At 46.6% G+C, this 27,513-nt stretch overlaps 1 protein-coding gene across 3 annotated transcripts in view; it reads left to right on the top strand.

Moving 5' to 3' along the window:
* The window catches only part of CTIF (cap binding complex dependent translation initiation factor), a 385,876-nt gene that overhangs the window by 179,559 nt on the left and 178,804 nt on the right, over window positions 1-27,513 (top strand). For all 3 annotated transcript variants that reach the window (XM_038743775.1, XM_038743777.1, XM_038743774.1), the window contains exon 7: window positions 8,096-8,172. In XM_038743775.1, coding sequence (XP_038599703.1) covers window positions 8,096-8,172 — 77 coding nt within the window. The remainder of the gene's footprint in view (window positions 1-8,095; window positions 8,173-27,513) is intronic.

Below are 27,513 nucleotides of genomic sequence, written 5' to 3'. Positions count from 1 at the left end.
ACGTAATACAGTGCTCTTCACAAAGTGAATGCTCACTAAATACCACTGAATGAATGAATGACCTTGGACTGAATGGGTGTTTCGAGAGCCACCCTAGAGAGGGCTGAACCACAGGTTCACTTCACTTGAGAAGCAATATGTCCTAGTTGAAAAAGCACAGGCCTGGGAGTCAGAGGACCTGAGTTCTAATCCTGATCTGCCACTTGTCTGCTGTGTGACCTTGGGCAAGTCACTTCACTTCTCTGTGCCTCCATTTCCTCATCTATAAAATAAGGATTTAGTACCTCCTCTCCCTCCCCTTTAGTCTGCAAGCCCCAGATTTGACGGGACTGTGTCTGACCTGATTATCTTGTATTTACCCCAGCACTTCGTATAGTTCTTGGCACAAAGTAAGCACTTAGCAAAGACCATAATCAGTATTTTCATTACTGTTATTATTATTGACTTGAAATGGAGCCATAAGACTTTGACACCCTCATTTCTAGCTTGCAAAAAATTGTTTCCTCTACCCAAGAAACAGAAAAGATGAAGATTAATTATCCCTTCTCTACCTTGAATTTTAATAGTTTGTGGTTCTGAATCTTCTGCCTTTCTCCAGGGTTTGCTGGTGGGTACAGGACCCCCCCCCCCCCGCCCCTTTCTCTCTCTCTCTCTCTCTCTCTCTCTCTCTCTCTCTCTCTCTCTCTCTCTCTCTCCCTCTCTCTCCCCCCCCCGCCCACCCCTCACCAACTCTGCCCTAAGCCTAGTTGTGTGCTTAGAGCTTCCTACTTGTTCTTTGTCTAATACTGGCATTACTAGACTTAAATGATAGCTGTGACATACTTTTGCAAAATGAGAGAGCGAGCATCAGTGACCTGGCTCTGAGGGAAGTGTACCTCCTGCCCCCACCCCACATACCACCCCCCTACTTTTTCCCCCCTATTTTACCAAAACAGCTGAGTAAAATAAGCTCCATGGCCTTTGTGACCATTGTCCAAAGCCTCAGAACTTGTGGTGTGTCATCATCCAAATGATTTTCAGCCCAGAATGCTTTCTTCATGACCTTCCAGCCTCCCTCCCTTGGTTAAAAGAAGTTTCCAGCCAGCTGCCCTACCTGCCTGCCTGTTACCATTATTCTCATCCCCTGAGCAACAGACTAATGGGCGAAAACCTCCTTGTGTCCCCTGAGGTCCCCATTTCTCCATTGGCAGCCTGATCATCCACCAGTGAGAGGGGCTGAAGATGGCGAAGCCCCCAAGGGGAAAGCCACAGCGGCTTCCTTGAGCCTAGTGATGCATGTGTACTCAGGCCCTGTTTGTGTCTGGAGCTTTGCAGGTCCAGAGTAGCAGCTGGTGCTCTACGCTCGTATGTACATATCTGTAATTTATTTACTTATTCATTTATTTATAGTAAGGTCTACGTCCCCCTTTAGACCGTAAGCTTGTTGTGGGCAGGGAGTGTGTCTGTTTATCATTATATGGTACTCTCCTAAGCATTTAGAATGGTGCTTTGCACACAGTAAGAGCTCAATAAATATGTTTGAATGAATGAAGAAGAATTATTATTATTATGGTATTTATTAAGCACTTACTATGTGCCAGGCACTGTATTTAGTGCTGGGGTAGATACAAGCAAAACATGTTGGACACAGTCCTTGTCCCACGTGGGGCTCACAGTCTCAATCTGCATTTTGCAGATAAGGTAGCTGAGTCCCAGAGAAGTGACTTGCCTAAGGTCACACAGCAGACAAGTGGCCTGCAAGCCTGCAAACCCTCCTGGATCACCTGGGAAAGCCCAGCCTGGAAAACCTAGCCTGGCTCCAGTGGGAATACCCAGCATACTGAGCCTGCATCTTGCCTCCCCTGGCCCTTTCCAGGGGAGGACTGAGGCCCAGGGGGCTCCCCCGTGCACAGTGCGAGGGAGAGATGAGAGACTGACAGTCCATCCATCAGGAAGAACTAATGAGTACCTACATTGTGCCTAGAGTACGTAGAACGCAGTAGAAGTAAAGGCATGATCTCTGGCCCCAAGGAGCAGTGTGACCCTCTGACATTGGCGCCGGCTCTGAGAGGAGGTTCTCCTCTTGGCAAGAGAAGAGCAGCGTGTGCTCACCCCCCTGTTGGGTTTCTAGTCTCACCTGCCTGTCTGCAGTTGGCTTGCAGCTGAAGAACACTGAAGAACACTTCCGGCTGTTTAGCCCTGTTCCTGCTGGGTTCCCCCTGAGGAGACCCTCAAGGTGCATTTCTGGAGGGGACAAGGACAGAGGGAATACTGGTGGAACTTAAACCAAATGGTTTTCCCCCATTTCATCACTCCAGACAGCCAACTCCCCATTATTATCCTGGGATGGAATATCCAGACTCTTGACTTTTCCTCCTCCTCCGCCTTTCCTCTGCCTACCTTTTGGCCAATCCAGTTTTTGCACAAACTGAAAGCTCAGGTCCAGAACGGTGCATTTCCTTCAGCTCGGATGTGAATTTCCTTTCTTTTGGCTGGTTCTCCCTCCCCCGCAGCCAAGACATATGGGAACAGTCTGTGAATTCTATGAATGCCACCTCAGTGTAGCATATTTATGAGCACTGGAGGGGCCGGGGAATTTTCTCCTTGTCATTCCAAAGGGCTATCTGCCGCACATCAGGAGGAAGCAGTTGAAAACCCCATTAATGACCGTGGTAGTCAGGAGCAGAGAGGGGATGCAAAATGCAAATCCGTCAGTGTTACAGTTGCTGCTGCCTAGTAACTCTGATAAAATGCTTGATGTAGGAGGAGATTGAATAATGGCCATACTGGGACTTTTGGAGTCACAGTCATACCTATTAAGAGCTTACTATATGCAGAGCACTGTATTAAGCACTTGGGAGAGTATAATATAACAATAAACATGCACATTCCCTGCCCACGGGGAGGAGAGCTGAGGATTTCAAGTTATCCACACTTGCTTGGTCTTTCTTCACCATGAGCTATTGTAGGAAAGTAAACCACAGCAGTAGTCCACCCAGCTCTGGATTCTGTCTCTAGAAGTAGAAACAGGGTGCTTGAAGGGCCCAAATAAGGGTTGCCCCCCTTGACATCCATTCCAATGATTAGTGTTTGGTTTATTCTATGGTATTTTCAAGTGCCTACTAGGTGCTAGATTCTGTGCTATGTACTGGGGTAGACACAAGCTAATTGGGTTGGATGCCGTCCATGCCCCACATGGGACTCACAGTCTTAATCCTCATTTTACAGATGTGGCAACTGAGGCACAGAGAAGCTGACTGATTTGCCCAAGGTCACACAGCAGACCTCTGGCAGAGCTGGCAGTAGAAGAACCCAGGTCCTTCTGACTCCCAGACTTGTGCTCTATCCACTAGGCCACTCTTCCTATATCCCCCTTGCACTGTCTTCTTTAATCCATTATGGATCTCTCCACTGTAAAAACCTCTTAAGCTTACTGATGTTTTTGGCAACATATTCTGTTTACTGCCCATTTTTCTTTAGAACTGAGAGGTGCCGATAGTATTTATTGAATTCCCTCTTGGGCATGGAAGTACTTTATAAAGGCTTACAGTCTAACCAAGGCAAGTAAGGCAGACAGAAATAGATTTGAAGGCAAGATGGTGAAAGTGTATTGAGCACTTCATATCATCATCAGAGTCATTCACTGAAGGCCTACTCCCCAAGAACTATGTTTAGATACTATGTTTTATCGTTTAAGAAGTAACTTGGTCTAGTGGAGCATGGACCTAGGAGTCAGAGGACCTGGTTTTTAATCCCAGCTGTGACAGTTGTCTGCTTTGTGACCTTGGACAAGTCACTTAACTAAACTGTGCTTCAATTTCCTCATCTGCAAAATGGGGATTCACTACCTGTTCCACCTTGTATTTAGACTGCGAGACGCATGTGGGACCTGATTATCTTGTCTCTGCCCCAGCTCTTAGTACAGTGCTTGGCACATAAGTTAGTGCTTAACAAATAGCATGATTATTATTACTTGGATTGTTGATTTTGTAATTTTTTGGTTGTGTATTTCTGTTACCATTCTATGTATAGGCTTAGTCCATCAATAATATTCATTGAACATTTACTATGCCCAGAACACTTCTACTAAGGGCAAGGGAGAGTTAGTAAACACCATCCTTTCTCTCAATATGTTTACAGTAAATACCAGGCAGAGGGAAGCATCAGAATTTAAAGGTGTGAACAGTGTAGGGTGGGGAGTACCCAAGTGCTCAGGTGATACTGGAATAGAAGTTGGAGAAAAATAGGCTGGGGAAAGGAGAAATTACATTGTATTATAGAATAGAAACAGCATGGCCTAGTGGATAGAGCATGTGTACTGTGGGATAGAGAGGGGGTCTAATCTGTTTCCCTTGTGAGTAGCCCAGTTTAGCTCTCTACCCTACTGCCATTTGAGGCCCTGAATTTGTGTTATTATTCATTGTCAGTCTTATCGCTTAAGCAGAGCCAGTTTTAAGGCTGTGAAAAGGGCTACTTAATTGGTTTGGTGCTTACAGAGTGGCCAAACCTTGGGGCCCCAGACAAATTGGGATTTGCGGGCTCTGGGCTGGGAGGGTTTCAGAGAGTCGAGCTCCTTGCTGCTTCTGGAGCCCCTTCCTCACTCAGCCCAACTCCCCCCCACCCCAGCCCCTTCCCGGTTGGGACTGCAAAGTGCCAATTTGCCCAGGGCTTCCAGAAGGCCTTGCCCATTTGGGTCCATGTGCTGGGGATGGAACCTAGAGGAAAAATTCAGCCAGCCACTATTCATTTGGTCAGCAGTGCAGAGTGCAAGCTTTGAAAATGTCCAAAATGTCCAGGCAGGAAGTCCCTGCAGGCCCCCCCTTGTCAACTGGACCATTTTTCTTCATATTCTAGAGAAACTGTTGACAACCATCAAATTGCATTAGAGATCCTGGTGTCAAGCCATGGGGTGGAGAGGAATAATGATGGCATTTGTTTGTTCAGTGTTTATGCTGTACCAGGCGACTGGCTTTCTGCCTCCCAGAGGACAGTCTCCAGACAAAGAAAATTGTGAAGCTTTGAATTTTTTGGTTTGGCCTGTAATTAGGATTTATATTTCAAATGGTTTTCATTTCTAGAGGATCAATCTGTACCAGTCAAAAATGAATATTTCATCTTCAGGTTATAACATGACAATCGTGGCCCCACCCACACGCCCCCATATCTGATTGTGTCAGCTTACATGTGGGACATTTATGTTTCTAGAAAGAACGCTTAGGCCAATTCCTACCAGAAAAAAAAAAAAAGTCCAAAATCTCAGGGAGTTCTTTGCTGGGTAAACAGCTCTGTAAACACTCTCCCCACCATCAGAGTCTTCTTAAGGTCACATCTCCTCCAAGCGGCCTTCCCTGATTAAGCCCTCTTTTCCCCGACTCCCTTTCCCTTCTGTTTCACCTATGCACTTGGCTCTGTACCCTTTGAGCATTTGATATTCATTCCACCCTCAGCCCCACAGCACTTGCCTACATATCCACAATTATTTATTTATATTAATGTCTGTTTCCCCCCTTGAGACTGTATGCTCCTTGTGGGCAGGGGACCTGCCTACCAACGTGTATTCTTCTCCCCTGCCAGACCTTGGTACAGTGTTCTGCACACAGTGAGCACTCAATAAATACAATTGACCGATTGATTCAGAGGTTGAGGGGACAAGGGATGGGTTTGAAGGAATTGAGGGTTTCTGTGTTTTACTCTCTTTTCTTTTTCATAAATAGAAAACAAACTGCAAGCTTTCAAGGGTGTCGCCCACACCCCATGGAGCCCCCTAAACCCTTATTCCCTATTCCCCACCCTGAACCAGACAGAACCATAAATGCTGGAGTGGTGGTGGATAGTAGGAGGAGCCCGGGAAATATTTTATAATTCCAAAATGTCTTTTATTCTGTGAAGCTGCTGGGAAGATGACTGAAATTCATGGCCCCAGGTTATTTTGCTGTGCTGAACACTCCCAGCCTTCCTTGTCCCATTCCTTTACTGGGAGGGGCCCCTGGCCAAAGGACTGAGCCCCCTGGAGTCTGTGTTACTAGATTTCCCCTCTCAGTAGTCACTGCTGGCATGGCCCTCCATTGCAAGCAGTTTTGGCTGGGAGGGGTAGGAGGACAGAGGAGAGGATGAGTCAGATGGAGGTCCCAGCCCAGGAGGACTTTAGAGAAGCACTGTGACTTAGTAGATAAGCACAGGCTTGGGGGTCAGAAGGACCTGGCTTCTAATCCCGGCTCAGACACATGTCTGCTGTGTGACTTTAAACTAGTCACTTCACTACTCTGTGCCTCAGTTTCCTCATCTGTAAAATGGGGATTAAGAGTGTGAGCCCCATGTGGGACAGAGACTGTGTCCAACCTGATTAACTTGTATCTACCCCCAGCGCTTAGAACAGTGCCTGGCACATAGTAAGCGCTTAACAAGTACTGTAATTATTATTATTAGGATGGGTCAGCTCAGTGTGAGGTGAGATTTTGAGCTGGAGGAAAAATCAGAGCATTTATACCTCCACCATTCCTTCCTTCAGTGCCTTCAGAAGCTGAAAGAAGCCCCCAGCATGTCCTTGACGTCCAATTTTAAGCCTGATGTCCTGGAGCCAATAACCCAGTAAACAGCACCCACTCTCCCCCACCCTCCCAGCCCAGAGGTCTGTTTTTTTTACTTCTAATGATATTTGTTAAGTGCTTAATATGTGCCGAGCACTGTACTAAGTGCTGGAGTAGATTCAAGAGAAACAGTGTGGCATAGTGGAAAGAGCACTAAGTCATGAGTTCTAATTCCAGTTCTGCCACTTGTCAGCTATGTGACTTTGGGCAAGTCACTTAACTTCTCTGTGCCTAAATTACCTCATCTGTAAAATGGGGATTAAGACTGTGAGCATCACATGGGACAACTTGATTACCTTGTATCTACCCCAGCACTTAGAACAGTGCTTGGTGCATAGTAAGCACTTAACAAATATCATCATTAATCAATTAAGATAATCAGGTTGGACTCATAGTCTTAATCCCTTTAGTACAGGTGAGGTAACTGAGAAACAGAGAAGTTAAGTGACTTGCCCAAGGTCACAGAGCAGACAGGTGGCGGGGCTGGGATTAGAACCCAGGTCCTCTTACTTCAGACCTGTGTTCTTTCCATTAGGCCATGCTGGTTTTGGCCCAGCCCCAGGCACTGGGGTGGGCTGAGAGGCCGAATGTCTTGAGTGCCATGGGGTTTGGTGACAGGGAGGGAAATATGTGTGATGGGTCCATGGCCTAGTGGATAGATCAGGGTCCTGGTAGTCCAAAAGATCTGGGTTCTACTCCCAACTCTGCCACTTGTCTGCTGTGTGACCTTGGATAAGTCACTTCACTTCTCTGTGCCTTTTACCTCACCTGTAAAATGGGGATTAAAACTGTGAGCCCCATGAGGGACATGGACTGTGTCCAACCTGATTGCCTTGTATCTACCCAGAGCGTAAAACAGTGCTTGTCACATAGTAAGGACTTAAAAAATACCTTTAAAAAAAAAAAACATGGTGAGCTTGAGGGTCAAATCAGATCCTGGCAGTTGCCTGAAAGTGCCGCTGGATTTCTGTTTTGGTTTGAATCCAGGTTCTTCATAACAAGAATGACTTGGGGTTGGACTGATGCTGAGACAGTTTTCCGGGCAGGGGGAGGAGGCAGAGTTTGTCCAAGCATTCTCCCTCTGGGATTCCCCTGGCCAAAGGACCTGAGCCCAACCTCCCCCAGCCCCAACGCCGAAGAAGATGATGGCAGTGGCCAGTCAGCCCAGTTTCCCCGGGATGGACTCTGCCCTTCCTCTGCGGGCTTCAAGACTGTACTATGTGAATTTGCTCTGGAATGCTCCTTGAGGCTCTGTAACCAGCCCCTTGAATGTTTTTCCTAAGCAGAACATTTTCTGGGTTCGAGTTTTGTTATGGTTATTGACGTGCAAGTCTGGAAAACTTTCCCTTGCTTGGATGCGGATTGTGTTGTTGTTGTTTTTTTGATCGGACATGCCTGCGATCATTCTCTCCCACAGCAGGGAGGATGGGGGGAGCCTCAGCTCAGATGCCGTGGCTGAGAAAGGGAGCTCTGATCTTGCTAACATTGTTAATTGGCAATGCTTTTGTTTTCTTTTGTTTCTGTCACAGGGATATCATCCTCTGCCTCATGAAGCAGAAATTGCCCATACCAAAAAATTGTTCAGGAGGAGGAGAAACGACCGGAGGTAGGCCAGACATGCTTAGAGTTTCTCATTTCCTTATTCCTTCCTACACCTCTCAGCCTGCCAGCCACTAGCTTGGCAGAATTCCCCCTGGAGTTGCCTGGGCCTCAGAGGAAGCTCAGAAGGCGTTGCCCAGAGACTGCTGAGATTGGCCACTCAGGCCTGGGCTAACGGGTTTCAGCCAGCTTAGTCTCTAGAGGCTTCTCATCGGCAGGGCAGACTCATCCTCTCCTCGCTGACTCCTGGTTCCTAGCAGGGCCAGTATCCCAGTAATCCATTGTATTTTTGGCAGTCCGGCAGCCAATGTGAGTCAACAAAGTGAGAAACCGTACCCTTCTCAGCCACAAGGATCTCAGTATTCCTAAATAATGCTTAGCATTTGGGCTTTGCCTCCCAGTGTGACAATAATAATCATTAATAATAACAACAACAATAATAATAATCATATATAAGTGTTTTCTATGTGCCTAGCAATGAAACCTGGGGTACATGTGAGATAAATCACGTCAGACACTGTCCCTGTCACACATTTGACCTGTAGTCTGAGAGGAAAGGAGAACTGAGATTTCAACCCTGTTTTATAGCTGAGGAAACTGAGGCTGCCCTGGTGAGAAAGTTTAGAACAGGGACCATGGCTCCATGGAAGCGCCACCTCCCCGCCAACCCCCTTCCCTGCTACTGCAGTGCCCATCGATACACCCATCTGTGTCACCATTTTTAGAGGAAATGCAGTACCCAGGAGGAAAGAGAAGTTGGAAGTGCAGGCATATAGGCTACAGTAGGCCAGGAGACGTCCTAGACTTGATGAATCAATCAATTGACCAGTCATATTTATTGAGCGATGACTGTGTGCAGAGCACTGTACTAAGTGCTTTGGAGAGTATGCTCATGGCTTTCTTTTACATTCATTTCAGAAAGACTTCCGGGGTCGAATTGGGCTCGGAATTTATTCAACACATGAAGTGGTGGCATGGAATTTTACTGTGCAGTATAAATTCAACGGATAAAACATAGAGAGTTCCTTCACTTGCTAATAATAATGATAATAATGATAGCATTTATTAAGTGCTTACTATGTGCAAAGCACTGTTCTAAGCGCTGGGGAGGTTACAAGGTGATGAAGTTGTCCCACGGGGGGCTCACAGTCTTAATCCCCATTTTACAGATGAGGGAACTGAGGCACAGAGAAGTTAAATGACTTGCCCAAAGCCACACAGCTGACAAGTGGTGGAGCCGGAATTTGAACCCATGACCTCTGACTCCAAAGCCCGTGCTCTTTCCACTGAGCCATGCTGCTTCCCCAAGGAATGTCCCAGCCCCACTCAGAAAAGGCAGGCTGAGCCAGTCAGCGATTGGATTCTGGGTAGGGGCCAGTCCCCACTTTACCCTCTTTGTGGACAGCTTAGTGCAGTGCTACACACCTGGGAGGGCTCGATAAATACTGGTTGATAATGACTTTCCCCTCCCTGAGCCTGTTGAGATCTTCCCACCCAGATTGTGTTTCAGGAACTAGTTAAATTCCATCTGAGTGGGTGTTGTCATGAAGATTTATCTTGGAAAGCTCCCTTACTGTAGATAAACAGTGAGAGTTCCGGGATCGCACACATACTCATACCCACATTACTTTTACTAAAACATACACACACACATGATTCACTTAAACTTAGCTACCCCTATTAAAAAATTAAAACAACCACTATTACTATTCACGTGGCTTAGCAGAAATAGCGTGGGCCTGAGAGTCAGAAAGTCAAGTTCTAAATACCAGCTCTGTTACTTGCCTGCTGTGTGAACTTGAGCAGGTCATTTAACTGTTCTGTGCCTCAGTTTCCTCCTCTGTAAAATGGAGATTCAACGCCTAGCCTCCCTCCTACTTAGACTGTGATCCCCATGCGGGACAGAGAGTGTGTCCAACCTCATTATCTTTAATTTACCCCTGAGTTTAGTAAAACGCATGGAACATAGTAAGCACTTAACAAGTATGATGATGATGATGATTATATTTCTGGCCTAAAATACTAATGGCAGTGGGTATGCAAGATTAGCATTTGAGCAGTGCTGCAGAATATTTTGCCTCAGTGAAACATCCTCATTCTTCAGTAGAACTCTGAATGAGACATCCGAGTTTTGGCTCTTTTCCTTATGGGAACCACTTCAGAGCCTTGAGGGCCTCTTCTTCATTGCCTGGAAAAATGTCTGTTTATTCTCTTGTACGCTCCCAAATGCTTAGAACAGTGGTCTGCCCATAGTAATGCTCAATAGGTACCATTGACTGATTGATCAATTACCCAGGAGTGGTGGTGGCAGTTAAGTAGGTACAGGCACCATATTTCTGGAGGGACTGTTTTGTCACCAGAGGTGACTGATTCTGTGCTTTGTAATAGTGTAGACCAGACCAACCAAACAGCATACAAATACACCTGCCTTCACTCCCCTGCATGCACACATGCACACACACACACACACACAAACACACACACCCACCCACCCGCCACCGCCACCCACCCACATGGATTTGGGGTGGAGAACGATTTGTTTTATGGCACTGGGATGTCATACACCTGTCAGCATTGCTCCCACTGAAGCTTCTTGTACTCCCACTACCACTCCAGCCCTGATCATTCTAGCATGTTGTAGTGGATAGAGCACAAGCCTGGAAGTCAGAAGGTTATGGGTTCCAATCTTGACTCTGCCACCTGTCTGCTTTGTGACCTAAGGCAAGTCACCTGACTTCTCTGTGCCTCAGTTACCTCATCTTTAAAATGGGAATCGAGATTGTGGGCCCCACATGGGACAGGGACTATATTCTACCCAATTTGTGTGTATCCATTCCAGCGTTTAGTACAGTGCCTGACACATAGTAAGTGATTAACAAATACTACAATTATTATTATCATTATTATTATTATTCCCTGTACCCAGTCCTCCACTGGAGGGGCAGGACCCTCAGAGAGGCAGAGAAAGACCTGCTAGCTGGTAACCATGGTTAGTAGGAAGGAGAAGAGAGGGCAGTAGCAGAAATGCCACTGGAGAGGAGACTTCCCCCTAGCAGATGTCCAAAACTACTGCCCCAGATTCAGCAGAAGCCTCTAATGATTCTTCTCCCCAACCAGCTCCCAACCTGAAAGCTGTTTTCACTTGCAATCGGCTGGAACTTGACTGTCACCCAAAGTTCCCATTAGAGAAAACAAGATGTTAGCTCTCACCCATGAGACTGATGTAAAAGGATCAGAGAGCAAAAGAAATTGCTTTAGATTGGTGCTCAGAGATCCGAAAACAAGTCCAAAGATAGATCATACCCTCAGCTAGTTCAGAGGGTTTCCGCAGGGGAACTATACTAAGTATTCCTGGGAGGGATCCAGTAGTTGGCATGTCAGTCCCAGCAGGAACTTGGATGGAGAAGCCCAGAGTAGTAACAATAATATTAATAATAACAATAGTGGTAAAGTTCTTACCATGGGCCAGGCACTGTTCTCAGACCTAGGGTAGATACAAGCTATTCAGTTTGGATAAAGTCCATGTCCCACATGGGGCTCCCAGCCTTAATCCCATTTTACAGATGAGGTAGCCGAGGCCCAGAGAAGTGACTTGCCCAAGGATACAGCCATGGAGACATTTTTGATTCAAGTCCATAGCGCACCTTGGAGCATATGAGCAGGCATTTGAATTTGATTCATTTAAAATTTTTGAAACTCTCTTGAAAGTTCTTGAGATGCCAGTGAACCTGACAAATCCTGGGGGACCTGACACAGCTCCTAGCCTGTCCATGCATTTTTATCACAAAGGCTGAACCCACAGATTGTGAAGTCTGCATCGAACCACACACCTGAGTTGAACCCTCTCCTCTGGCAGTCAGTTTTGGCCATCGCTAAAGGATGAGTGTGAGGGTACAAAAATATGCGTATGAGAACTAGTTCGCATGTGCATCCGAAGTCTTTCCCTTCATGCGCATTTATCTGTTTCATTTTCCCAGGGAGGTCATCTGGTGGAGAGGTTAAGTGTTTAGTATATGCCAAACACTGTTCTAAACTCTTGGGTAGGTACAAGTTAATTAGGTCGAACACAGTCCCTTTCCCACTTGGGAGCTCACAGTTGAGAAACTGAGGCACAGAGAAGTTAAGTAATTTGCCCAAGGTCACACAGCAAGTAATTGGGTAATTGGCAGATCTGGGATTAGAACCAGGTACTCTGACTCCCAGACCCGTAATCTTTTCCACTAGGCCATACTGTTTCTCTACTCTCCATTCTTCAGATGGGGTGGGTCAAGACAATGTGAGGAAAAGTGGCTTGGCCACATCTGGGGAGTGATTGACTTAGTTTTGAGAGTTCAGATCTACCAAGTTCCCTTCTCCTGCCTCCCTTTCTCTCCTGTGTTCCAGAGGCAGTCTTCACTTATTCCTTGGAAATTGTGCATGTCCACTACTAAGGCATTGTCCCTTGGAGTGGGAATCAAGGAGGGTCTGAACACTCTTAGAGAGAGAGAGAGAGAGAGAGTGAGAAGGAAGACATCCTTTGGCTATTTCTGACCTTCTATACTGTAAGCTGTTTGTGGGCAGGGAACATATCTACTAACTCTGTTATACTGGACTTTCCCAAACCCTGAATACAATGTTCTGCCCACAGTAAGTTCTCAGGAAATATGTTTGATTGATTAATTGATGACCTACGATGAACTACCCATCTCCTTGCTGGGTTCCAGGCAGACGATTCAGCCAGTCATTCAAACACAAGTTTTGATTGAGTGCCTGCTTGCTACAGAGTACTCTACTCCTCACCTGGGAGAGGGCAGTAGAGGAATAATAATAATAATAATAATAATGGTATTTGGTAATTGCTTACTATGTGTCAAGCGCTGTTCTAAGCTATGGGTTAGATACAAATTAATCAGTTTGGATGCAAGTCCCTAACCCATTTGGGGCTCACAGTCTCTGTAGGAGAGAGATCAGGTATTGAATCTCCATTTTACAGATGAGGAAATTGAGGCATGGAGAAGTGAAGTGCCTTGCCCGAGGTGTCACAGCAAGCAAGTGGTGGAGCCGAGATTAGAACCTGTGTCCTCTGACTTCCAGACCTGGGCTCTTTCCATTAGACCATGCTACCTTCTCTAAAAGACACAATCCCTACGTTCAAGAAGCTTACACTTAACTGTTTCAAATGTACAAAGACTCTGGCAGCCCTGGAGCCTTTTTCTCCTTAAGATTGACTGTGGTATATGAACAGACATCAACCTACCATCCTATTAAGGCAACCTGCATTGTCACGAGAGAGTAGGACTCCCTTCTCCAAATTGATTTTTGTGTTTCATCAACTGTGGTGTTGGAGCAGTTCTATTGTGTGGAAAATGGTTTCTAATAAAAAGCGTTCTGGGACACGATGAACTGTTCACTTTTGGAATATCAGATTGTGTTACAGGGTAAAGACAGGGCCCTCTCCCACCTCGGGACCATTTCCCACCATGCTGTCATTCCCTTGATGCTGCCAGAGAGGACTTCTGGTATATAATGAGGCCGGGCATCCCCAGCCATAGGACCTCCTGCTGGGTGGCAGGTGGTAGAGGTTTTCGCTGGCAGGGAAGGGGAAGGATGCTAGTCCTGCCATGGAGAAAGCAGCGTGGCTCAGTGGAAAGAGCATGGGCTTTGGAGTCAGAGGTCATGCGTTCAAATCCCGGCTCTGCCAATTGTCAGCTGTGTGACTTTGGGCAAGTCACTTAACTTCTCTGTGCCTCAGTTACCTCACCTGTAAAATGGGCATTAAGACTGTGAGCCCCCCCCCCCCCCCAGGACAACCTGATCACCTTGTAACCTCCCCAGCACTTAAAACAGTGCTTTGCACATCATAAACGCTTAATAAATGTCATTATTATTATAGATAGAGCATGGACCTGGGAGTCAGAAGGGTTTGAGGGCTAAGCCTGACTCCTCCATGTGACCACTGTGTGACCTTGGGCAAGTCACTTCACTTCTAGGCCTCAATTACCTCATCCATAAAACAGGGATTAAGAGTATAAGTCTCATGGGGAACAGGGACTGCATCTAACTTGATCAACTTGTATCTATCCCAATGCTTAGATCAGTCCTTGACACATAGTAAACACTTAACAAATGCCATAGTTATTATTATTATTACTAGTCATGGGAATGGCAACAGGCTCTGTCCGAGTGCTGGAGCTGGTTGCATGGTGAAGGAGCCTTTTCTACCCCGATTGTGTGGGCTGGTCAATGGGAACTCTGGAAAGGCCCGGCCTGTCTTTCCAGGAGCAGCAGTGGCTTCCGGACACGTCTGAGCCATGTGTTGTACCAAGGCCAGACCACATCCTCTAGGTTAACTTTCCAAAATGCCTGAAGCAGTGGGACTAAATGAACCTGTTGTGTTGGCTGAATCTTTCAACAATCAGGCTAATGGTGAAAATCTATCACAAACCAATGATCATGCATATATTTCTTCTCCATTTCATTCTGTGTCTCTCTCCTCTGTCTTTCTGTCCTGGCCTGATGACCTGTCTCTGTATTTTTCTGCGTCTTTCTGTTGAAATCCAGAGTGGCCTTATTTGAGAACAGTTGTCTGAAATATGTGTGCTGGAGCACAGCTTCTGTGAAACACCAGTGTCAGAAGGCCCCTCCACCCTAAATTCGAACCATCCATTCAAGGTTTTTAGCGCATTTCGCCCATGGTTTGATGCTTCCAGTAGCCCAACTCTGTGGATCGTGATTTTGAGGCTCCTATTCAGGTGCTTGTTGGTTCTCACCACTGGACAGGGGCCAGTGAGGCAAGTGGACTGTAGCAACTGCTTGAGAAGCAGCATTGCATAGTAGATAGACCACGGGCCTGGGAGTCAGAAGTGTTCTAATCTTGGCTCCTCCACTCATCTGTTGTGTGACCTTGGACAAGTCACTTAACTTCTCTGTGCTTCAGTTACCTCATCTGTTAAATGGTTATAAGACTGCAAGCCCTATGTGGGGCAGGGACTGTGTACAACCTGATTACCTTGTATCTACTCCATCACTTAGTATGGTGCCTGGTACATAGTAAGATCTTAACAAATAACACAATTATCATTATTATTATTATTTTTGGGCAGTCCACTCTGTCCTTTATGCTCTGGCCATTCACCCCTCTGGTTCATGGCTTAGTGGAAAGAGCCTGGACTTGGGAGTCAGAGGTCGTGGGTTCTGATCCTGGCTCCGCACTTATCAGCTGTGTGACTTTGGGCAAGTCACTTAACTTCTCTGTGCCTCAGTTACCTTATCTGTAAAGTGGGGATGAAGGCTCACGCCCCACGTGGGACAACTGATTACCTTATATCTGCCCCAGCACTTAGAACAGTGCTTGCCACATAGTAATAAATACCATTATTATTATTATTACTATTACTATTATCTTTGTGGGCTCCCAGCCTCTAGAGGAGGGAGTATATATACCTTATCCCCATTTTTAAGATGAGGAAACTGAGGCACAGAGAATTAAGTGATTTGCCCAAGGTCACACAGCAGTGCAAGGGTGGAGTCCGGTTAGAATCCAGTTCTTCCAAGTTCCAGGCCTCTACACTCTCCACTGGACCACACTGTTTCTCTCCCTCATCCGGGGCGTTCAGCCATGTTTTCTTCCCCACAAAAAATTCTCCCTTGTTGAATTCTTGCTGAAGATAGGCAGATAATGGGACAAGATGGACCCCATCAGCAAGTGTGTTAGCCTTAAGAGTAGTGAATGAGAGAACAGGCGTCATTTTTTGGAGTGGGCAGGCTATCCCCTACCTAGTGGCTGACTCTGCAGGAGGGAGAGGGACACTTTGGAACAATCCAGTTTTCTAGTTTGATCAGTGTTCCTTTTCACACCTCAGGGGGATGATACCCAGCAAATACAGACCCCCCAGCAGAGTCTGTCTTGCCACCATCCTTTCCCCCACATCCTGCCTAAATGCCTTCCCTCCTCATATCTGACAGACAGTTACTCTCCCCCACAAAGCCTTATTGAAGGCACATCTCCCCCGAGAAGCCTTCCTTGACTAAATCCCTCCTCTCCTTTTCACCCCCTCCCTTCTGCATCACCCTGACTTGCTCCCTTCATGCATCCCCACTCCCAGCCTCACGGCCCTTATCTATATATCTTTAATCTTTACTTATCTATTTAGTTTTGTTTATCAATATCTGTCTCCTCCTGTAGACTATGAACTCGAAGTGGGAAGGAAATGTGTCTGTTTATTGTTATATTGTACTCTCTGAAGTGCTTAGTGCAGTGCTTTGCACACAGTAAGCACTCAGCAAATACACAGACACCTCCCACCCCCACCCAATGCACCTCACCAGCCTGCACTTCCCCATAGGATTTCCCTGGAGACCCCATAGAGGTGGAGGGGTCGAGCGACTTTGCGTGTCATCTGCATGATCCCTGTATACACTGTGCAGTCTCTCCTCTGGCACTTGTAAAGACAAAACCTTACAATTACTTCATGGAAACTTGTCCTTTCACTTTTTTTCCCTCTCTTTTTCTTTTCAGTCCCCCATTATTATGAAGCCAGCATGGTCCAGTGGGAAGAACACGGGCCTGAAATCAGGAGAGAAGGGTTCTAGTCACTTGTCTGCTGAATGGCCATGGGCAAGTCACTTAACCTCTCTGTGCCGAAATTTCCTCTTCTGTAAAATAGGGATAAAATATATGTTCTTCCTCCTTCTTAGACTGTGATCCCTGTGTTGGACAGGGACTGTGCTGATCACAGAAGCAGCAGCGTGGCATATAGAAGCAGAATGGCTTAGAGGAAAGAGCCTGGGTTGGGAGTCAGAGGTTGTAGGTTCTAATCCTTGCTCAGCCCCTTGTCTTCTGTGTGAACTTGGGCAAGTCACTTAACTTCTCTGTGCTTCAGTTACCTCATCTATAAAATGGGGATTAAAACTGTGAGCCCCACGTGGGACAATCTGATTACTTTGTATCTACCCCAGGCCTTACAACAGTGCTGGGCACATAGTAAGTGCTTAACAAATGCCATCATTATTATTATCTCATTATCTTGTCTCTACCCCAGCATTAGCAAAGTGCTTGTTGCCTAGTAAGCACTTAATAAATGTCATAATTATTATCACTGTCCTTATTGTTATCCGTGAGGAAGAACAGCAAAGAAGCTGGAGGAGAGATAGCAAGGAATCCCAGAAATCTCTGCCAAAAGCTCAGGGATCCTCTGTCTTGGAGTGTCAGATCTCCAGCACTACTTCTGACTTGAAAATAAATGAATAGACAGTTCCCCTGCCATCAGCCTGATTCTCTCTAAGGAGTCACCCTGATCCACTACTCCAGCAAGCAGCTTTGGCTGGGGCTCCGAAGGGAAATAACACCAGCTTTAATCCAAGTGGAGAGGTATTCTCCCTCCTCTCATCACCCACCTCACCATCTAATTGTGGTATATGTTAAGAACTTATTATGTACCAAGCACTGTTCTGAGCAGTGGGACACATACAAAATGATCAGGTCCCACATTGGGCTCACAGCCTAAGTAGGAGGGAGAACAGATATTGAATCCCCATTTTGCAGTTGTGGGAACTGAGGCACAGAGAAGTTAAATGACTCACCCAAAGTCACATAGCAGACAAGTGGCAGAGCTGGAATTGAAACCCACATCCTCTGACTCTCTGGCCCGTGCTCTTTCCTCTAGGCCACTCTGCTTCTAGGCTACGTCTAGCCCCAATTGGTTGATGTCCTTGATCGGTGAACAACTCACCCATGCTAAAGAATAATTTCCTTTAGCTACCTTCACTGCCAGAGCCAGACCAACCCTTCTTTTCCTCTGGGACAACCGTACTGCTTTCAGAAAATCCCAAGGAGACCACAATTAGTCCTGAGCCAAGCTCAGGGTCATATTTGGGGTTTGGGGGTCATTGGAGGAAGAATGGTGGAGAGAGGATGGTGTCATCATCCTGTCCTGGGTTGTCTGCTAACCTGTCTCGGTTCCCAAGCTCGAATCCTGCTCCTCTTCTCATCCTGTCCAAACAGTGATGGTAGTTGCCTAAGACCAGGACCCCTGGGTAATGCCACACAGCTTGGCTCAGGGAGGGAAGCGGGTACCCCAGACCCCCAAACCCACTCTTCCTTTTAGGACAGGATGACTAGAGGATCCTAGAGGGGTAGGACCTGCAGGGCTGGATTGGGGAGACACTGTGTTTTCAGGGGAGAAAGAATTGGTGCAAATTCCCTCCTCAACCCAGCTCCCATCCTGTGCTCTGCCCCCCCTGGTCTCTGGAGCAGGGAGCTGGGCCCTGACTGCTCTGTGAAGTGGTCCTTGGGTGAGAGACAATGTAAGGATGGACTACTCAAAGGAGGACCAGGCTGACAGCCACCAATCAGTCAGTGGTATTTATTGAGCACTTATTTTACGCAAGAGCACTTGGAAGAGTACAATACAACAATTAGCAAACACATTCCCTGTCCATAATGAGCTTACAGTCTAGAGGATCACCACCAGTGGCTCTCTGAGCAACCCTGAATAATAATAATAGTATTTATTAAGCCCATATTATGTGGCAAGCATTGTACCAAGCACTGGGATCAATACCCAGGCCCTGTCCCACATGGGGTTCACAGTCTAAGTAGGAGGGAGAACAGGGATTGAATCTCCATTTTACAGATGAGGAAACTGAGACACAGAGAAGTTAAGTCACTTGCTGTAGGTCCCACAGCAGGCAGACCTGTGTTCTTTCCATTAGGCCACACTGCTCAGTTTCCTCATCTATAAAATGGGAAGACTAATCCCTGCTCCTTGCCTACTGTATGAAGAGAGTAAATAAAATAGCAGGTATTCATGAAAAGGCTTGGGCGGTAGTAAGAGTGTTCCATAAATGGGAGGTCCAAGAACAAGTGTGGGGTCAATGGGAGAGGAATTGTATTTTGTTGGCAGTTCCCCTAAGTTGAGCTGGTTGATTTCTCTCTGGAAATGCTAGACCAGTAGCACGGCCCTGGGATTGGGGACCTCCCTGAGAGGGGAGCTGGGCGTAGGAAAGCAATTTTTCACTTTGGAGATTACTAGGGGTAAGTTTTAAAATACTGAATTCAGTCATGTCTGTATCAGCACTGGCAGGTAACCTGGAAGTTATTTCTGTGCCTTCCCGGTAGTTTAATTTTAGCAAGTTCATTCCTTTACTTGTGTTTGGGGAAGCCATGGTGTCATATGGGATGACTTTAGGTATTTTTGGAATGGAGAATATCAGGGCTTCTGCTCAAACGCTGCTCAGTAGGGAAGAGGATGGTGAGGTCCTCATTTAAGAAGGCCCCGGGCAGTTCCGAAATCAGGTCAGAGATTCCTTGCCGAATGTATTGGAAGCTATCAAATGGGAGTTTGTAATTGTTTCAGATTTATTGAGCGTGAACATTGTTCCACGGTCCATGCAGACTGTAAAATTGGACACGGTCTGTGCTCATTAAGGTCACAATCTAAATTAGACAAACACAAAGAGAGATTGGAAACATCTAGTTGGCCTAACCCTTAGTTATAGATCTGTTTAAATAGATAGCTACACACACGCCTCTGTACTTTTTCTCCCTCTTTCTCCCTCTCCCTTTCTATGTTTCTCTCTCCTTCATTTCTCTCTCTCTCTCTCTCTCTCTCTCTCTCTCTCTCTCTCTCTCTCACTCTTCTAGTAAATGACTTGTACACTCATGCACTCTGGCCTTCATCAGCCTTGTATATATACACGTGACACCCATGAAATTCTTTTTTTTTTTTTTAATGAGCATTTGTTAAATGCTTCTTATATGCCAGACACTGGGCTGAGCACTGGGATAGATAAAAGCTAATCAGGTTGGAAACAGTACCTGTTCCACATGGGGATCGCACTCTTAATCCCCATTTTACAGATGAGGGAACTGAGGTACAGAGAAGTTAAGTGACTTGCCCAGGGTCACATTGCAGAGGAGTGGCAGAACGAGGATTAGAACCCAGTTCATTCTGACTCCCAGACCTGTGCTCTGTCGACTAGGTCACGCTGCTTCTCTATTGGTCCTATCTTTTTAGGAAATAAGATTGTTATTATTAATAATAATATAATGATGATGATGGCATTTGTTAAGCACTTACTGTTTGCCAAGCACTGTTTTAAGCGCTGGGGTAGATACAAAGTAATCAGGTTGTCCCATGTGGGGTTCACAGTCTTAGTCCCCATTTTAAAGATGAGGTAACTGAGGCACAGAGAAGTTAAGTGACTTGCCCAAAGTCACACAGCTGACAAGCGGCGGATCTGGGATTAAAAACCATAACCTCTGACTCCCAAGCCCAGGCTCTTTCCATTGAGCCAGGCTGCTTCTCAGAAGTAGAAGCAGATTAGTGTGCTGACCCAAACAATTTGGGAATAAATATGAACCCCACTCAGCAAGTTGTCCAGACAGCACTTTTCCAAAGGGGAAGCAACAAATGCTGTCTACACAGCAGGATGGGAAGTTGGGGCTTTGTTCCAAAAGGCCACCCAGTCTTGCATCAAAGAGAGGCTGAGCCAGAGGTGTTTGGCACCCATTTTCCTTGCGTTCCAAGGAATTGGGTATTCCTACCACCTCACCCTTTTCATTTTTTTCCTACTTGATCCAACACACGATCCTGTGGTATTGCCTAGGTGTTTGATACACAAACTTGTGGGTCCACTCACTTGAACTGTGAAGGCACAAGGTCGGCTGAATGACTTTAGAGTGACAGAAATGAGTTGTCCTACTAATGTACTGTACTCTCACAGGGGCTTAGCATAGTGCTCTGCATATAGTAAGCATCCAATAAATTCGATTGATTATCATTATTATTATTATTGTTGTTGTTAGTAGTAGTAGTCTCAGTAAGTGCTTGCTGTGTGCCATGCACTGTACTACGCGCTGGGATAGATACAAGTTAATTAGGTTGGACATAATCCATTTCCCATGTGTGGCTCACAGTCTAACTAGGAGGGAGTAGGATTTAATCCCCATTTTACAAATGAGGTAACTGAGGCCCAGAGAAGATGTGACTTACCCAAGGTCACACAGCAGACACTTCATTCATTCAATCAATTGTATTTATTGATCACTTACTGTGTGCAGAGCACTGTCCCTCCAGGCTCGCATCTCCTCCTGCCTTCAGGACATCTCCATCTGGATGTCCGCCCGCCACCTAAAGCTCAACATGTCGAAGACTGAGCTCCTTGTCTTCCCTCCCAAACCTTGTCCTCTCCCTGACTTTCCCATCTCTGTTGACGGCACTACCATCCTTCCCGTCTCACAAGCCCGCAACCTTGGTGTCATCCTCGACTCCGCTCTCTCATTCACCCCTCACATCCAAGCCGTCACCAAAACCTGCCGGTCTCAGCTCCGCAACATTGCCAAGATCCGCCCTTTCCTCTCCATCCAAACCGCTACCCTGCTAATTCAAGCTCTCATCCTATCCCGTCTGGACTACTGCACTAGCCTTCTCTCTGATCTCCCATCCTCGTGTCTCTCTCCACTTCAATCCATACTTCATGCTGCTGCCCGGATTATCTTTGTCCAGAAACGCTCTGGACATATCACTCCCCTCCTCAAAAACCTCCAATGGCTACCGATCAATCTGCGCATCAGGCAGAAACTCCTCACCCTGGGCTTCAAGGCTGTCCATCACCTCGCCCCCCTCCTACCTCACCTCCCTTCTCTCCTTCTACTGCCCAGCCCGCACCCTCCGCTCCTCCACCACTAATCTCCTCACTGTACCTCGCTCTCGCCTGTCCCGCCATCGACCCCCGGCCCACGTCATCCCCCGGGCCTGGAATGCCCTCCCTCTGCCCATCCGCCAAGCTAGCTCTCTGCCTCCCTTCAAGGCCCTGCTGAGAGCTCACCTCCTCCAGGAGGCCTTCCCAGATTGAGCCCCTTCTTTCCTCTCCCCCTCGTCCCCCTCTCCATCCCCCCGCCTTACCTCCTTCCCCTCCCCACAGCACCTGTATATATGTATATATGGTTGTACATATTTATTACTCTGTTTATTTATTTATTTATTTATTTTACTTGTACATTTCTATCCTACTTATTTTATTTTGTTGGTATGTTTGGTTCTGTTCTCTGTCTCCCCCTTTTAGACTGTGAGCCCACTATCGGGTAGGGACTGTCTCTATGTGATGCCAATTTGTACTTCCCAAGCGCTTAGTACAGTGCTCTGCACATAGTAAGCGCTCAATAAATACGATTGATTGATTGATTGATTGATTGTAGTAAGCACTTGGGAGAGTACAAAATAACAATAAACAGGCACATTCCCTGCCTATTTACAGTCTAGAGAGAGAGCCAGAAATTAGTGTAAATGAATAAATTACAGATATGATCATAAGTGCCGTGAGGCTGGGAAAGGGGATGAATAAAAGGAGCAAGTCAGGGTGATGTAGAATGGAGTGGGTGAAGAGGAAAGGAGTGCTTAGTCAGGGAAAGCCTCCTGGACACATGGTAGGTCTGGGATCAGAATGCTGGTCCTCTGAGTCCCAGGCCTCATGCTCTTTCTGCTAGGCCACACAGCTTCTCACCGATGATGGGTCCAGTTTGGTCTGGAACCCCTGTGGGAGCCAGTCAGCTTGTTGTTGACCCCAATGCTGCCCCTGCCCAGGAGCCAACCAACTCCAAGGAGGCAGGTCACCACGCAACTATGTGACCAATTTTTGTTTGTTTATTAAATGGTATTACTATGTGCCAGGCATTGTTCTAAGTGCTGGGATAGGTACAAGGGAAAGAGGTTGGACACAGTCCATGTCCCACATGGGGGTCACAATCTTAATCTGTCACAATCTTAATCTCCATTTTACAGATGAGGTAACTGAGGCACAGAAAAGTTAAATTGCTTTCCCCAGGTCACATAGCAGATGAGTGGCAGAGTCAGGATTGGAACCCAAATCTTTCAGACTTCCATGTCCGGGCTCCATCCAGCAGGCCACGTAGCTTCCCTGCTATTCACTGCTATCCACTCCAGGGACATCCCGAGTCAGGCCAGCGAGGGAGAGCCACCCCCAGAGAGGTCATCCAGGGGCCAGTGGGAGAAACAGACGAAGGAGAGCAAGATGGGTCATTTTTCCTTTTCTCCTCACCAACTAGTTCCTATTGGTCAATGGCCTGGAAAAAGCAACTCTCGGGCCACTCTTTGGTTGCTGTGTAACACCCAGATTTGATATTGAGAGGGCAGAAGAATAAAAACGTTTTACATAAAAAAAAAGCCACAGCTCAGAAATACGTTTTTAAGGAATACACTGAGTTAGCCTGTTTGTTTGGCCTCGTTGTCAGAGTGGCTGCAGCAAACACGCTTTCCAGATTGGTTCAGCATGTCTGCCAGAAGCCAGCCTGGCCTGATTTTATAGAATCTGCTCTCCGCTTCGAAACCTCATCCCAAGCACGAAGCCGCCTGTTGCGTGGGGGATGTGGGCTGGGGCCAGAAGGCAGACCAGGGCGGCAGGGGAGGCAGAGACTTCAACCACTGCAGGGCTCTTGGGGCAGAATTTGAGGGACAGTGTGGTCTAGCGGATAGAGCATGGGCCTAGGAGTCAGAAGGACCTGGGTTCTAATCCTGCCTCCACCCTTTTCTGGATGACCTTGGGCAAGTCAGTTCACTTCTTTGTACCTCAGTTATCCTATCTGTAAAATAGGGATTTAGACTGTGAGCCCCATGAAGACATTTGTCCAGCCTGATTAGTTTGTATCTACCCCAGCACTTAATACAGTGCCTGGCACGTAGTAAGTGCGTAAATACCATTAAGAAAAAAAGTTGATGTTGAGAGACCATATCGAGGTATAGTATGTAGACTGGTGTTAGAGGAGCAAAACATGCAGGCTAGGTTGTACTGGGAGATGAGGGAGACTCTAGCGCTTACTACAGTGCCTAGAACATAAATGTGGTATTTAAGTGCTTACTACGTACCAGGCAGTGTACTAAGGGCTGGGGTGGATACAAGCAAATTGAGTTGGACTCAGTCCCTCTCCCAGGTGGGGTCACAGTCTCAACCCCCATTTTACAGATGAGGTAACTGAAGCACAGAGAAGTGAAGTGACCTGCCCAAGGTCATGCAGCAGACAAGTGGTGGAACCAGGTTTAGAACCCATGACCTTCTGACTGCCAGGCCCGTGCTCTATCCACTGTGCCATGCTGCTAATAAACACCTAACAGCTACTTAAAAAAAAGACTTGGGGGACAGGGAAGGCAGGTCATGATGAAGAAGAAAACAGTTTGGGGACTTATATTCAGATCAAGGTTTCCACCCAAAGGAGTAGAGCTCCTATTCAGTCTGCTATATATTGAGCTTCCTTGGGTTGTAGTATGTGTAGGGGTCCTCGATAAAGGACACATCCAAGTCTTATTCTCCAGTCATGGGGGTCTCTGCCCCTGGACAGGTAGGGGAAAGCTTTTCCCCCATCAGGCTGAGAGCAGTAGCAGTAGAGATCACCAGTTTGCTCAGGCCTGGGACCAGCATCCGAAGGGCAGACAAGCCAGGCAGAGGTCACCTGAGATCCAGATGAATAATAATAATTATTATTATGGTACTTATTAAGCACTTACTATGTACCAAGCAATGTTCTAAGTGTTGGGGTAGATACAAGTTAATCAGATTGGACACATGTTCCCATGGGGCTCACAGTCTTAATCCCCATTTTACAGATGAGATAACTGAGGCCCAGAGAAGTGAAGCGACATGCCCAAGGTCACACAGCAGACAAGTGGTGGAGCTGCGATCAATAATAATAATTTTGGTACTTATTATGCACCTACTGTTTGCCAAGCACTGTTCTAAGTGCTGGGGTAGAGACAAATTAATCAGGTTGGACACAGTCCCTGTCCCAAATTGGGCTCACACTCTTAATCCCCGTTTTTTTACAGATGAGGTAACTGAGGATAAAAGAAGTGAATTGACTTACCCAAGGTCACACAGCAGACAAGTGGCAGAGCCAGGATTAGAACTCATAACCCGCTGACTCCCAAACTCATGCTCTGTGCACAACACCACTCATTAGAACCCAGATCTTTCTGACTCCCAGGCCTGTGGTCTATCTACTAAACCATGGTGCTTGATATAGTTGTCACTAGGCTGACTTGATGGAAAGAGTGGGCCCTAAATTGAGCTGGCAGCTTAGAGAGTAGTGGGGATTCATCAAGGGGAACTTTGTGAAGATGGTGAGCCATGAGCTAGGATTTTAAAAAGGAAAGGGATACAGTTTGGAAAAAATCAATCAGTCAATTTATTGAGTGCTTATTGTATGCAGAGCATTGTACTAAGCACTTGGGAAGGGAAAGACAACAGAGTTGGTAGATACATTCCCTGCCCACAATGAGCTTACAGTCTAGAGGAGGAGACAGACATTTATATAAATTATTTATAATATATAATTTTTAGGTATGTACATAAGTGCTGTGGGGTGGAGGGTAAGGCGAATATCATTTGCCCAAAGGTCACAGATCCAAGATGATAGACGATGAAGAAGAGATGGAATTGGGGAAAAGAGGGCTTAATTAGGGTAGGCCTCTTGGAGGAGATGTGACCTTAATAAGGCTTTAAAGCAGGGGAGAGTGGTGGTTTGTCGTATATGGAGTGGGAAGGCATTCCAGGCCAGAGATAGGACGTGGAAAAGGGATCAGCAGCGAGATAAATGAGATGGTGGAACAGTGAGTAAGCAGGCACTAGAGGAAAAGTCAGGGATGTGAGGGCCTGAGATGTACTGTTTCAGTCGGAAGATATCTCAGCCCTCTGTTGTTTTCTTCAATTGGAGGATATGTCAAAGGAAAAAACTGCCTTTTTCCCACAGTTTTCCTCTAGTAGTCCAATAGTGGCTGCAGGAAGATGCTTTAGAGTTACTGTAAAGGGACCCAAGGAACATTTCTGCCCATTGTAGCAGGGTTTGGAGGGCCCCATCTCTGCTGGCCCATCCTAGAGACCCTCAGACTCCTACTCCTAGCAGAGAAAGGACCCTGAAAGAACTCCACCTAACCTGGGTAGGGCCTATGAGACCAATGTGGAAGGAATTTTCCATGTCCCCAGAGACCTGGAATAAGGGCCGCAGATTTAAAATACAGCATGAAAGAGTTAAAAAATGACGTGCAAGAACTTCTTCCCTTTACGATGGTTGCCTCCTGGAACAGACTCCTAAGGGAGGTACTGAAGTTTCCCTCTCTAGAGATAGTTCCATGTGGATGGAAAACCCTCAGCCTTGAATAATTCAGAACAGGAATGGTCTGAGAAAGCCAGTCCTGGAGTTGCCCTGGAATTCTTTCTGAAATCCTCTTCCTCCTCTTCTTCCCCAGCTCTCCCTGTCTTCCCTTCCCGTTTTTTCCCCTCAGCTCCTCCTTTTCCTCCCCTCCCATTGCCTTTTTGTGGCCCCACCCCCTTCCCTTCCCTCAGAGGAATTGTTCTCCCCTGTTTGCCCCTTGTTCACTCCTCCCATCCCTTCCCTCCTTCTTTCCCTTCTCCTCCCTTCCCTCCAACCTTCTCCCATTCCCTCTGTCACCTTCCTCCTCTCCATGGGCAGCACAGCCTAATGGAAAGAGCACAGGCCCGGGAGTCAGAGAAACTGGGTTCTAATCCAGCTCTGCCACTTGCCTGCCATGTGACCACGGGTAAGTCACTTCACTTCTCTGTGCTTCCGTACCCTCCCCTGTAGAATGGGGATTCAATTCTTGGTCTCTCTCCAACTTATGACTGTGAGCCCCATGTGGAACAGGGACGTTGTCCAACCTGTTTAGCTTGTATCTTCCTGAGTGCTTAGAACAGTGCTTGATACATAGCAAACACTTAACAAATACAATCATCTTTAGTCAGTAAATCAATCGTCTTGACTGAGCCCTTACTGTGTGCAGAGCAGTTTCTAAGACTTGGGCAGCAATGTATCGGAGTTGGTAAACATATCCCCTGCCCACATCCAACTTACGGTCTAGTGGAGGAGACAGACATTAGTATAAATAAATAAATTACTGATGGTGTACATAAGTACTGTGTGGCTGAGGGAGGGATGAATAAAGGGAGCAAATCAGAGCAACGTAGGAGTGGGAGAAGAGGAAATGAGGGCTTACTCATCATTACCATCATCATCATCAAGTCCGAGTTGATTCCAGGTCCCACAGAAAAAAAAACACTACAACCACAGCTCAAAGTCCAAGTGCCTCAGGCCCAAGTAGGGTATCTGCTTGGCTAAGAATCCCAGGGCACAGCTGGAAGCCATGAGCTATATTCAAAAGCAATGACCAAAGGCCAGAGAGTCAACTAGAAGCTTGGAGCTGGCTCAGATGGCCTTTTTACTTTATATATGGTATTTCTTAAGCATTTTACTATGTGCCAGACACTGTTCTAAGTGCTGGGATAGATGCAGAGTAATCAGGTAGGACACAATCCATGTCCCACGTGGGGCTCACACTCCTAA

The sequence above is a fragment of the Tachyglossus aculeatus genome, chromosome 3 (assembly GCF_015852505.1).
Source record: "Tachyglossus aculeatus isolate mTacAcu1 chromosome 3, mTacAcu1.pri, whole genome shotgun sequence".
Classification (NCBI taxonomy): Eukaryota; Metazoa; Chordata; class Mammalia; order Monotremata; family Tachyglossidae; genus Tachyglossus; species Tachyglossus aculeatus.
This window is presented reverse-complemented; position numbering and strand designations above follow the sequence as displayed.